Here is a 13,190-nt window from a genome sequence, read left to right as displayed (position 1 = left end):
TCCTTTTTAAAGAAAGGCTTTATTGCTGCAATTAGACATCCCAGTGTATAGCACAAACCCCCCTGTACAGAGAATTATTCAAGTGGTAATACTGAGAAACAGTGAACATACACAAAAGAATACAAAACTAGACATTTAGATCACTAGAAACTTTCTAAAGTAAGAAAAATTTCAAATGTGAAGTGCCTTTTAGAAACTACACCACACATGCCAGTGTAAATTTGGTTTAACAATCAATTTCTATAAACATTGCATCTAACTGTGCACTGATCAACTGCACAACTTCAACAATTACTTCCAAGACAAAGATAAATGCTTTTATTTCCCTATGTTTTGGTCTTTCCTTGGGCTAGAGACGGAAGCTGCATGTTTCAAACCAGATTCAAAAGGGAAAGCACTTCAAAAGGGAAAGTACTTCAATTGTGTATTTGCCTTCAGCCACATCCAGAGACTTGTGGATCTCACCCGATTGGTCCCAGCCCTTCTCCAACCCTGAAGCCCACAGCAGGGGTGCAGAGGCAGCCCCAGATCGTGCAGACATCACCCGAGGCTCCCAAACTGGCCCAGCTGCCTGAGGCCTGCATGCCTGTGGCCAGGTAGGACACATGTGCAGGTTTGAAAACTAGGCCTACAAGACTGAAGAGTGGACTGAAGCAAAAAGGAGAGAAACATTAGAGGCCTACAGTAGGAAGAGACCTTTTATAGAGTTTTCAGGAAATTCTCACAATAAACTTGGGCACAAAGACCAAATTGCTGAGGCCAGAAGCCTGCTTATGGTACTGTGACTTATGGGGAGTAGAGGCCAAATCAGAGAGGGCTGGCTGGCGATACCCCAGACCACTTGCCTCTTCCCCTTCCCTGGCCTACAAATACCAGGCCTCCTGGCCCTGAGACCTCATTCTGGGTTTCTATATGGGTCAACCAAATGCCATCCTTTCACTAAACCCAGGTGCAAAATGGGGGGGAAGGGGGGAAGCTGGGGAGTACACAGCACCCAAAAGAACCGAGAGAGCAAGTTTTCCAAGGCTACAGGAACACTGGCAGAGCCGGTGGCCACACCAGATGGGAGTAGCACATCCCCACCAGGCTTCATGCTTCACTGCTAGATGCAGGGGGCTAGAAGGGTCTGATGAATCAGGAGCTGAACTAGAACCTTCAAGAAAAGAAAAGGCAAGGGGGTGGCTCTGTGCCCCGCCAGGAGAGGAAAGAAGAATGTGTGTGGACTGTCCACAGTGAGGCCAGAAACGATGAGATGGTGTTAGGCAGAAAAGAAGGGAGAGGGCTTCCCATGAGAATCTGGTTGGGCATGGGAGGGATACAGGGCTCAGTTATCAAGGCACCTTTGCCATAGTGGGGTGCCAGCTACATTGGGTGGGCTGCCCAGGGGCTGTCCCTACCTACGCAATTTCTTGTCTACAGGAAGTCTTGGTGCTTTTCAAGTTCGGCATAAGGGGTTCCATATGTGAAGTGGGGATTCACACTTAGAAAATCTATCCTGGTCTTCACCTGAAACACTCATCTACTGCTGGGTGGCAGGAACAAGTATACAAAACCAGGGGCCTTGCCTGGGCAGTTCCTAAGGGACATTGGCAGGGCTGACCTGGGATTCAGCTCCCCTGAGTGGACAGTCTGTGGTTGCCTGGGGTCCCCAGGCTGAGAAGGGGTATGGGTAATTGCACTTCGGGGCACAGTGAACACAGGCACGGGCTGGATGTGCCCTGGGAGACAGAAAGGAGAGGCTGACCTATTCTCAGGAGCTGGCTATGGCTGGACAGTGCCTGCCCGGCCAGAGGAAGGCCACAGCAGAGCCACTCCACAGACTAAGACCTGTGTTGCCAAGGAATCAGACACTGGCTTGGAGGAGACAGGAGGACAAAGCCTGCTGCTATTAAGCCCACACCGTAGCTTAGAGATCCTTCAGCCTCCTGGCCTTCAAAACAAACTCCAGGGCTTCCACTCTGAAAGGCAAAGGAATCACCTTGTGTTTGCTTCATCCCCTTAGCAGGACGAACGAAATGCCTAAGGCCCAGAAAGACTGAGGGCAGGACCCCCAGCATCTCCCATCTCCTCCCTGCAGGCTGGGTGAGAGAATGGCCTGGAAAGGAAGCATCTGCGCTACATTGTGCTTCAGGCCCCCCCGGCAACTTTCCCGGAGGTAACTATTTGCCTGGAAAACTAGGAAACTGGGTTTTAAAAACAGAATTTTAAGCAGACTTTTTAGAGGGACAAGGCCATTTGATGGTAGTGATTTTCGTTTTGTTTTATGAAAATGGTACAGGTGGTAATCCCTGATGACAGAATGCACTGAGAGTGGGGCCAAGGGCCCTGAAGGATCCTGTCTGTTCAGTCCGGTTAAGGCGACAGCTGGGCGGGCATGTGGCCGGGGAGCAGTGGCACAGTGGACCCTGGCAGTTTGCTCACACCTGGCCCTCGTCCCAGAGCCAGCCCACCTGCCTCTTGGCCCTGGTAGTGACTCCACAGAACTTCCCCGAGCAGAAGCCTCACAGTGGGCCAGCACCCATCTTGCATGCAAGGGAGAACCTGCATGCAGTGCACACACCCTGGCCAGGGTGGCACATGGCTGCTCTTTCAATGTGAAGCCAGCACCAACTGGAGAGATTTAACTATAAAGGAATATTTTTTAAATATTCAGTTTTGTTGTCATTACTCACTTCCTTTCCTTCCATTTCGATCTCAGAAACTGTTCTTTTTCAGTGTTGACAAAAAAGAAATGTATGGGCCAGGTCTACAAAATAACACCTTGTCATAAAACAGGCTCAAAAGCATAGGAATCATGCTTTAATTGCCATTTAGCATCCATTAATTCCCATGAGATCTGTGATAAAAAAAAAAAAAGCCTCTGGCCTGCTTGTCCTGTCTTAAAGTCACGAGTCTGTTTTATGAACAGAACGAATGCCACGCTTCTTAGCATATGTAAGGCAAAATGGGTTTTTGATCTCTCATGATGTAAAGGAGATACAAATGTAAGGAAGGGAAGATTTCTAAGTGAGACTTTTTTTGAGTGTCAATCCCACTGGACACACATATTACAAAATAAAGATTTTCTTCTGTAAAGTGCTGTTTGCTCAGTGAATCATGCGCCACCACAGAGCACCATGGCCCCACCTGCTCAAGAGCATGGAGGAGGCAGCATCGGCAGAGGGCAGGCAGGAGTCTGTGTTTGGGGGTCTGTTTCAATACCATCTCCTGGGGTTCGCCGTGGTGCAGAGGGAATCCTCTCGTCATGGCTAGACATTCCCCAATGCTCTGCTCCAGGCTGGGGACCACTGCAAGCTGGAGGCGGCTGGGTATCAGGGCCTGGGCACCCCTGCTCCTCCTCTTCCCTTGGGATTGGCATTTTATTCTCTCATTCAGCTCAAGACCATGGGCAGGAACTCTGCTGGCTCCCCATGATGTCATCATGGGGTCTTCCACTTTCCCACAGAGCTGCCAGGCAGAGGCAGGACCCAGGCATGCCTGGCCCACAGGAAGGTTTTCTAGGAGACTAAGGAGGGTTTAGAAAAAGAGAAGCCACTATAAATAGTCACCTGTCCAGTCTATGCTATTAAAGGACATAAGAAAGGTATACAATTGGCAGTAAACAATGTCCTTCAGCTCTTCATGGATGTCCAGGAAAATGACAACCTGCACACAATCAGACGTGAATGATTTCTGCTCCAGTGTCTTCAGGCTCTGTGCAACAAGAAGAGTTTGTGTCGGAATGACAGATTCCATGTCCATGTTTATTTTCAAAGTTGGGCTCTGTTAGTGGAGATTTTTCAAAAATATTCTTTTTGCTTGTTTCTGGACAGTTTTGAACATAGATCACTCTATTATAGGCCTTGAGTCTCTTCCACAATTGCACATACACTTTACACTGAACATACATAAAAAGAAGTCCTCCGGTGAAGCCGATGGCCACAACCACCAATTTAGTCCAAAAGGGCCATTCTAGGATTCCTGGAAGGGAAAAACTCAGCCTATTAGATTTTATTTAAGATATGAAGTAAAGAAAAACACAACTTCTGAACTTCCCATAATTAATTGATTCTTTGTTGTTGTTGTTGTTGTTTAAGAGATGGAGTCTTGCTATGTTGCCCAGGCTGGAGTGCAGTGGCTATTCACAGGTGTGATCATGGCACACTACAGCCTTGAACTCCTGAGCCTCAGCAATCCTCCATCCCTCAGCCTCCTTAAGTATCTGGGGACCACAAGCCTGCACAACTGACCAATGGATTCACAACTCATCCAATGTTGCTCAGTCAAAGAAGAGTGAAAGACAGTGTCCAGCTACTTCCTGCTTTTACAGGACGTAGTTTGCGGAGATTCTCATGCTCCAGAATATGAACTCTCCTGACTGGGTTTCAAAAACTACCACCACAGCAAAAGAAATGCCAAAAAGGAGGCTAGTGCCTCCTAACTGACGTCCCTCCTCCGGAAACCCAGACATTTTTGGCTAACTGGAAAATCCTCTGACCCCAGGACTCCTGTGAGCTATCCCGGCCCCCATGCTGAGCTTGCTCCAGCCTGAGAACTCACCTGTTGCCTGCCCCTGCTTGATCTCCTCAGCAGTACGGTCAATGAGCACATACAAGGACCAGACTACACATGTGATGGCAATGACGTGGAATGTCACTGAGCACATGATCTTCCTGCGCTCGCTGGACGTCATCTGCAACTTCTCCCACTAGAAAGACAACACAGAGTGTGAGGCTCAGGCTTCTGGGGAAGGGCTCCGGTGGGGTGAGAGCATTGTAGGTAGGTAAGATTGGCTTTCCGCCCCACTTCTCCCTTCCCAAACTAGATGCATTCCCCCAAGTATTGTTCTCCTAAAACCACTTGGCTTCAACCAGGTACCAGGTGCAGCCAACTTTCTATGCAATGAAAAGAAGCCAGGATCAAGATGAATGCAGAACTACCAACAAAAATCCCCTTGTCTGCTTATTCTTGCAAGCAGACATAAGATGGCCTGATAAAGAATTCTATGATTTCAGTCCTAATGAAAACAGTATGTTGGCCCAGGACCCAGGTGCTACGTTTTAAGTCTCCCTGATATGCTGACTGGCATGGACGAGCGGAAGAAGAGGGTTGATGATGCCACAACACACTAGCAGATGGGTCACACTACATTGTGAAGGTGAATGGCAGAAGACGCTCACTCTTTGGTCCTTGCTACTTTGGCAGCAACAGCTCGAAATCGACGCTAAGAGTTCCTGGTACAAGCAGACTCTGCTAGTCCCATCTCCTCTAGGAGCTCATTAATTTACTCCAAATAGCCAGACTTTCATTTTCATTTACTGGTTTCCGAATCAGGAGAAAACACATAAAGGTAGAGAGAAAGAACAATGTGTAAACACTCTGCACATATCCTTTGCCAACCCTAGTCACAGCCTCTTTCCAGATGAGTCTATGCAGGGTAGTTGAAAATAGAGCCTCAAGGACTTCCCATGTTGAGAGATTAGCATAGAGTAGGCACCCAATAAATTACAAGGTTTCTACTGGGCAAAACATTTTTTTAAGCAGTTTGCACAAGCCTTCTCTAACATCTGGTTGTTTTCTGCTGGGATTTTATACACTAGCAAGTTCCCTGGTCTTCCTACCTATAATACAGAGTCAGTGCCTCAGTGCCCCATGCTCCCTGCTACTTCCTACAACGCACGTAGCTTGACACCCTGTCAATGTTCACCTTCACCTTTCTAGGGTATGCTTTACTCCACAGACAGCCTGACCTCTCTAAACTCCTTGCACTCTGCCTCCAAATCCTAGTGATCCTTCAAGAACTGCTCTAAAACCCAAACACCCTATGAGGCTACCATCGCTCCACTTCCCCAGCGCTCTAGCTCATAATGAACATTTCCTTTTCTGAATGACTGATATGCTCTACCAGCACATCATTTAGCATTTAATTGGCTAGTATTTGATTATGTGACTTATCTTGCAATTTATATATTAATGTTCTGAGATAGGAACAGTTTTTTATTCTTCCAGACAAAACCTTTTGTGCTGGGCATCTAGAGAGATATATGAAACAGTCAACATTTAAACAGGAAGCCAGTGTGGCGGACAAAGCTCCTCTCAGAGGGAGCAGTGACATGGGCCTCCAGACAGCTGCGTGTCATGCAACGCCTGTGGGTCCTTTCTGAAGACAGTTGTACATCACGCAACGTTTGTGCTTCCTTTCTTTTTCCTATCCACCTACTCACACTCTCATCCAGCAAATAGTTCTCATGGGTGTATACAAATAAATTTACTGTGTGCTACACTGTGCTGGGTGCTGGGGAGATACTAATCTCCAACAGACAGTCCTAATCAGAGAAGCAGGACGTCAACAGTTAATATGTATAAAATTAGGTGCTAAGATATGTCACAAACAGTCTGTAGTCAAAGGCCAGATGACTGACACCGACAAGCAAGCAGTCTTACTTTGAAGGGAAAAGAAGGATTATGAATGGTCAGAAAGAGCTTCCTCCTGAGAAGAGGGACTTGAAAATCAGCACCAGAAACAACAATCTCTACAACGCAAATGTAAGCACCAGCCCCAGCTTTTTAAGGAAATGAACGCAGGCAAGCCATGACCTCATGATCTGAGACACCAGCTTTCTGGGGGTCACTGGTTTCAGGAAGGGTGAAGCATCCCTTCCTCCCACGTACTTTCCTCAGCGGCTTCAGCTTGGTCTCCATGATGAACTCATACTTGCAGAGCTCGCAGCAGCGCGTGTCGGAGCTCTTGATCCACTGCTGCAGGCAGGCCTGGTGCACGAAGTGGAGGCTTCCTGTGCAGTGGCAGGGGGTGATCAGGGGGCTCTCATCATCTCCTTCACAGTGGCAGATCCTATGGTGGAAGGAAAACCCGTCATTCCAAGGACAGTCCCATGACAGGGAAGCTGATGCTTCAGTGGCAGGTCAATCCCCCCCAAAGGAAACTCAGAAACGAACATTACAGAAGTGACTATGGGCACAAAAACATACAAACACAAATGAAAACAATCACTACAAACTAAAAATGTCTAGCTTACCGCACCAACATGGAAAGTCTGGAGGGCATTTGGCAACAGAAAGGAAAAAGCGATGTAAGAAATGACAAAGCTGTCATTTTTTGGTAAGAAATAAGAACTTCACTGAAAGATGAATTTAAAGCAACATGGAATCATTTTCCAGAACATAAGATGGTAAAATAACTAGAGGGAAAATTTCTATGTAAAACAAAACCTGCATTCCAACATCCAAAAATACCAGTGACCTTAAATGACATTTGCTTTTTAGCTATAATCACTGACTTTACCTTCATACCCCACAACTACACATTTCTGTCGTCTCTCAGCAAGTAAACAAAGATGACAGTACCTCTCTCCTAGACCTAAAAAACTCACCATTACAAGATGCCGCAATTTCATCTCTTTTTCTTGGGACCACTAATAGCAATAAGTGAGAAATTAATTTGAAAGCACTCTCTATTTCCAAGAAGTATGCAACAAGGTGTAGCTACTAGCCTGAAGGAACTTAACAGGCTTTTAAGAAACAGAGGGGTCTTTTCCAGCAGCTAGAGAACCGGTTGGGGCACTCGTCCTGGAAGGAGCCAGGCTCTCAGGCTGTTTTAGTGAGGGGATCTCTGATCCAAATGTTAGAAATGATGACAGCTGGCACTAAGGGGCGGAGACTGGAGAAAGGTCAGAATGAGGAGGGCACAAGAGTCACGACAAAAAGTGAATTATGGAGGCCAGACAAGGATGCTGCACAAGGGAAGATAAGGGGGGAAACAGAGTTAGGATGGGACATAGGTGGCTACACCTCAGTTAAAAAGAAGGAAGGAAGGAGCTACTGGAGAACAGCCAGTCCCCACACACCTTTTGGGGGTAGGTAGGGAGCAAGGGTTAAAAAAGAGGCTGGGAGATGCAACAATGCTTAAAATCTGGACCATCAGGCTGGAAAACTGAAGATACTAGTTTCTTTCTTCCAGTTTCTTTATGCAAAGTCTACTTATTTTTAGTTTAGAAGAGTCAGCTTGGCCTTTAATATGTGTAGCTTCTTCCTCTTTTTTTTTTTTTGTTTTGTTTTTTTTAGACAGAGTTTCACTCTTGTTGCCCAGGCTGGAGTGCAATGGCGCAATCTTGGCTCACTGCAACCTCCGCCTCCCGGGTTCAAGCAATTCTCCTGCCTCAGCCTCCTGAGTAGCTAGGATTACAGGCGCCCACCACCATGCCCGGCTAATTTTTGTATTTTTAGTAGAGACGGGGTTTCGCCATGTTGGCCAAGCTGGTCTCAAACTCCCGACCTCAGGTGATCCGCCCGCCTCAGCCTCCCAAAGTGCTGGGATTACAGGCGTGAGCCACCGCGCCCAGCCAGCTTCTTCCTCTTTTATCATTTGTAAAACTATCTTGGGACTCACATCATAAAAATTAAGTTTTTCAAATGATATTGATACTCCATTCTTCTGGAGAAAACGATCAACCCACAACTGGTTACAACTTCCTATTACTTCATTTTCCTGAAACTTCACATATTAAAGCAAGATGAGGTTCCCAATGCGAGCAGAGATGGCTAGAATGGCACTTCCTGGCAAACCAACCTGCAGACATCCCCTGACGTGGACACGGGAGATATGGGGGGTAATTTTTCAGAGAAGGGAGAAGGACAATCCAGGTCGCTGTCCTTTTCCGTGGAGCAGAGGGGCGCCCGCAGAACCCTACTCTTCAGTTTTGCAGATGTGCTGTCCTCAAAGACGTCGTCGTCTCCCATCTCGTCAGAGCAGAAGCCCATACTCCCTGCCAGCCCGCTGGAGGGCTTGGCAGTGTGCAGGCGAGCAGCGCAGCTCTCCAGCTCATGGAACCTGTGCAGGCTGCTGGCGCTCGAGCCATGCGAGAGTGAGAACAGGTACTGGAGCAGTCGCCGGCTTCGGGATGTGGCCTCACCATCTGCCTTCTCTTCCAGCAGCAGGACGGGCCTGCCCCCCTTGCCAGCTTCCACCTCTGAGGCAGTTGAGCGACTGGCAGAAAGGCATGAAACACAAGAATGTTTGGAATTGCCAAGAGGTTTGTGGTTCAGGGTTCTTTTTTCTTTATGATGAAACCTGTTAGTTCTGAGACATGTATCTTGAGGGAGTATTAATTTCCCTTCAGAACAAGTTCTTTCCACATAGGCAAAACTTTCTGAAGTATCCTGCGCCTTCTCACCCACATCATTGAGGGACCTTGAGAACTTTAGTGTTCTTCTGGCTTTGGTATTCTTAGCAGGCTTCAAGGCCTGGGCCCATTCTGAACCAAAGGAATTTCTCTTTGACGCCTGTAATGTGTCCTTACAGATAACTGTCACAGTGAGCCCTTGTGTCAGAGAACTCTGGCAGTGAGGAGCTTTCAAGACAACAGCAGACTGCACGGAACTGTGGTGACAACACTCAGAAAACACTGCACTGGAACTGCATGCAGAACAGTGGGATAAAAGCACAGAAAGTAAAAACAATTTTAAAAGAGAATAGACATCATAGTGAAGAAATGAGACTAGCATGGGTAACTTGGTGAGCAAACCACACATAAAACTCGCCAACTGTTTAGACCGAAGGCAGATTGATTAAGCAAATGGAAATTCAAGAACCTACAGACACTAATGCTTATTTCTGGCTGCACACTGATCATGGCAGCATCTGAAGCAGAGTGTTACCTGCAGATGTCCTGGCTGGATGGCGTGATAGAAGTGCGAGAGAAGGAGGACACCGGAGCCGGAGCTGATGCTGACGGAGGACTCCCAGCCTGCAATGACAGACCTGTGGTCAGTGTTCAGGGAAGAGCCAAGGGGATTGTGTGCACTGTCTCCTGAATGGTGACAGGGAGAAACCCTAGAAATGTCTGCTGCTTCCCGCTGCTCAACGAATAACACATATTAGATCCTTCTAAGCCTTGGCAAAACAAATCAAATATCACTATTTTTTTCTTATCCGTGGATAAAAGTGTAAGAAATGTCTAAGGCTATGGAACACCACTACTAATCTCTTGCAGGTCCAGTGGCCGTTTATTTTCTAAGCATCTAAATTGAGTTAGTTCATATATAAGTCAAAAAACGAAGTACTAGAAGGTATCATACAAATGCCAAAGAAATATGAGGCTCCAGGCCTGCTGGCACTGGCTTCCCTAGCACTCTCTCCTAGTTCCCAAGATCCACAAGGCTGGTAGATTTAAGAGCTCTCTCCCACCTCACAACCTCATACATAGTGCCAGATGCTCCCCGAGTTCCACAAAACCTCACTGCCCTGCCACAGCTCTTCACACAAAAGGGAGTCCAGACCACATCACCATGGGGGACACCAATCCATAGCTCAACCAGGGGCTGAGGTAGAGCACAGAATGCTCCCAATAGGTCTAATCTTGAAACTGTAAATTAAGAAAAATAATCAAGAAAATTTAGATTTGAAAGAAAGTACAGCAAGAGGTCATGGGATAGAACAGAGTCTCTGGGGTGGTGAATAGTCAAACTTAGAGAAAAAAATCTAGGAAGGAGAGGAAGCACTGCAGTGAGGAGAGAAATGGACAGAGAGAAATAGGGACAGTGAGTGGCACTGAGCTGAGGATGCACCACCACCGCTAGAGGGCCCCAGACTCCCACGCCAGCCTCGGATTCCCCAGGCTCCACAGCCCCACAGACCTATGCGTATTCATAAAAAAGCATTCTTCCCTCCTTAAGACAGTAAGCCTGAGTAAGAATCTGCTCCATGCAACCCCAACAGCCCCAGGAAAACAGTGCCACGAGTCTGTTATCACCGGAAAGGCCGTATCACCACCCACCTTCTGCAGGCCCACCTGCATGGCCCTTGGCCCTAACTCCTTGATACAAAGGAGCTCCACCCTGGCCCACCATTCCCTGGCTGAGGCCTAGTCCCCACTCTTTCTAAGTACCATCCCCAAGGGTGCACTCTCATCCTGGAACTCCACCTTTGGGACCCCCGACCCTTGGTCAACCACCAGAACAGATAGGTCCATTGCCCAGAAACTCCTCCTCCCCCTACCCCTCACAGCAAATGAAGCAGCCTGGAGAGAGCCAGGATGGCACTCGGATTAAGGCACCCATCACATGGCTGCTCCCACTCCCAGTGCAGAGATTCAACAGCACTTTAATGCAAGTCCACCTGAAGAAACAAGATCCAAGAAGCTCTCATCAGCATGCTTCATGTGTACACTGAGATCACGCTGTGCCACTCCATGAGCACATCTTTGAATTCACCAAAGAATCTACATTAATTTTCTAACTGAATGTGCATATGGGCACGAGGTACACGGTCTTTAAAAGCATTAGAGGTCAAAGTTCTTAGGAATCTTAAGTTTACTTGGACACATGAAAATAGCATCCTTGAAATAACCCTCCCATCACTACCTTTGTCAATATTCTTCCTGAAACAAAATGAGAGACATCTAGGGATGCCTGTGGACACTATGCTGTGACATCCCTTGCATCTTCTAGGCCTGACTGCATAAGCCATTGTCCTTTTTCTCCAATTGCCTTAGACACTGTCCCCTCTCCAGCATCCTCCTCTCGGGGCACCCATTACTGGCTCCACCTGCCCCAGAGACAAGCACTCAAGGCCTTTTAGTACAATCGGCTTTACTGTTTATACCACAGGGGAGCAGATTGAGAGGGTATCCATGCTAAGGTCCCCAAACTCCTACAGTCCCCCTGTTCTCTGACATTTAGTCCTAACACTATTCTGGGACTGAAAGCCTTCCTGTACTTATTGCTCTCTTCTGTTATTTCTGAGGATGACCAGCTCTGTTCAACACACATAGGCAAGGCTAAAATGTGTCATGAAGACCAAAGCCTGATCATGGTGTATTGCAGAGAAGTGAGCGTCTTCATCACCTGTCCCCAGGTAGACTTTGAGGAAGAAATACCCAGCAATATCCACATGCTTGCCCCTCATTGCTATGAGGTCACTTCTTCCTCTGTGTTGCTGGGTCAAGCATACTCCCTGGAACTGATGAGGTATTGAAGGAAGCCCCCTTCCTTCAAGGGATGGCAGCAGAGGAAAGTACCTAGTCACCCTCCTCCCTTTTATCTTAGTAAGAGCATGGTCCTCTTGGAACCACGTGTACTTTCCTGTATTCTGAAGGGAAGGCAAACCCTGTTGGGAGGAGGTGAGGTCTTATCTGGAAAATCGTGCCCAATCAAGGTCAGTGTCCTGGGTCCAGGAGGCAGGTTTCTGATGGGAAATTAAAGTTCTGAACTCCAGTACTAAACTACAAGTAATCCAAGTCAAAAAGTGTACTCTGGGGTAACGATTCCATCTTTGCATGCCCATGATGAGGAGCAAGGCCTGAAGGTAGGAGGGCAGAGCCTCGTAACAGAACAAAGCCTGGATCAAGGAAGCAGCCACACCAGGCACGCACACACACACGTCAGGACATGTGTTCACTTCCCTGTGTGGTTTCCCCATGTGTGTTCACTTGTAGCAGATGTCAAGGCCAGCATGACAGTGACAGCAGACCCAAGGAGGAAGGGAGTTCTGGCAGGGCTGGGGAGATTCTGCCCTGCTCAGTTTTACTTAGGAAACAGGAAACAGCCTTGGCATCCTCTGCCTACATTTCTGCTCTCATTTCACCATTTCCAATCTTATGAAAACATTACAGGATACTCTCAGCAGGTATGTCCGATCCTCATCAAGCCTCCCAATGACAGAGAAAGAGTCTCTCTTCTTATTAGATCATAGAATTTAAAGAAAAAATTTAACATCTACTTATTGTTATTTTACATAAATATAAACTTCAACAAATGCTAACTCCTCCAATAAAAGCAAGAAAACCAGTGAGATCTGTGGGGTCATCACAGCTCCCAGAAGAGGCTCCTTCTGTCACGATCTAAAGGACAGCAAACATTTCAAAGGTCAGAACCAATCCATAGACAGAATGGTCAAGAAAATAATTTTAAAGAGCTTTATTTGTTGCTGCTATAGACCTGAGAGAAATCTATCAACCAACAAAGACCTAAAAGACTGGCCTGATCAACAACAAAATGAAGCTGACAGCTTCAAATAATGGTTCCATGGTCAGATTCTGGAAGCCAGTGTAATCAAAGGCCAGCAATCCCCTCTTAGGAGCTCTGCAGGACAGAACCTTACTAGATGGGACAGGACCTCACTAGATGGGACAGGACCAGCCATCCTGCTCTTTCTGAAAGCAGCAGGCAGTGTGGCATGTGGGAGCTGGGGGCAG

The 13,190-nt window shown here is 47.2% G+C and overlaps 1 protein-coding gene across 7 annotated transcripts in view; it reads right to left on the bottom strand.

Annotated features, from left to right (window-relative positions):
* Positions 1 to 13,190, bottom strand: part of MARCHF8 (membrane associated ring-CH-type finger 8) — a 139,969-nt gene continuing 126,779 nt past the window's right edge. For 6 of the 7 annotated variants that reach the window (XM_063710128.1, XM_063710127.1, XM_019035238.4 and 3 more), the window contains 4 exons: positions 9,655 to 9,743; positions 6,652 to 6,832; positions 4,540 to 4,687; positions 1 to 3,960 (listed from right to left, as the gene is read on the bottom strand). In XM_063710128.1, the coding sequence (XP_063566198.1) occupies positions 3,656 to 3,960; positions 4,540 to 4,687; positions 6,652 to 6,832; positions 9,655 to 9,743 (723 nt within the window). In that variant the 3' untranslated portion in view covers positions 1 to 3,655. Of the gene's footprint in view, positions 3,961 to 4,539; positions 4,688 to 6,651; positions 6,833 to 8,566; positions 9,413 to 9,654; positions 9,744 to 13,190 lie in introns of all 7 variants that reach the window. The other variant, XM_063710129.1, reaches the window with a different exon arrangement.

Source organism: Gorilla gorilla, chromosome 8 (assembly GCF_029281585.2).
Source record: "Gorilla gorilla gorilla isolate KB3781 chromosome 8, NHGRI_mGorGor1-v2.1_pri, whole genome shotgun sequence".
Lineage (NCBI taxonomy): Eukaryota > Metazoa > Chordata > Mammalia > Primates > Hominidae > Gorilla > Gorilla gorilla.
Note: the sequence above shows the minus strand (reverse complement) of the source record. Positions and strands in the feature narration are given on the sequence as shown.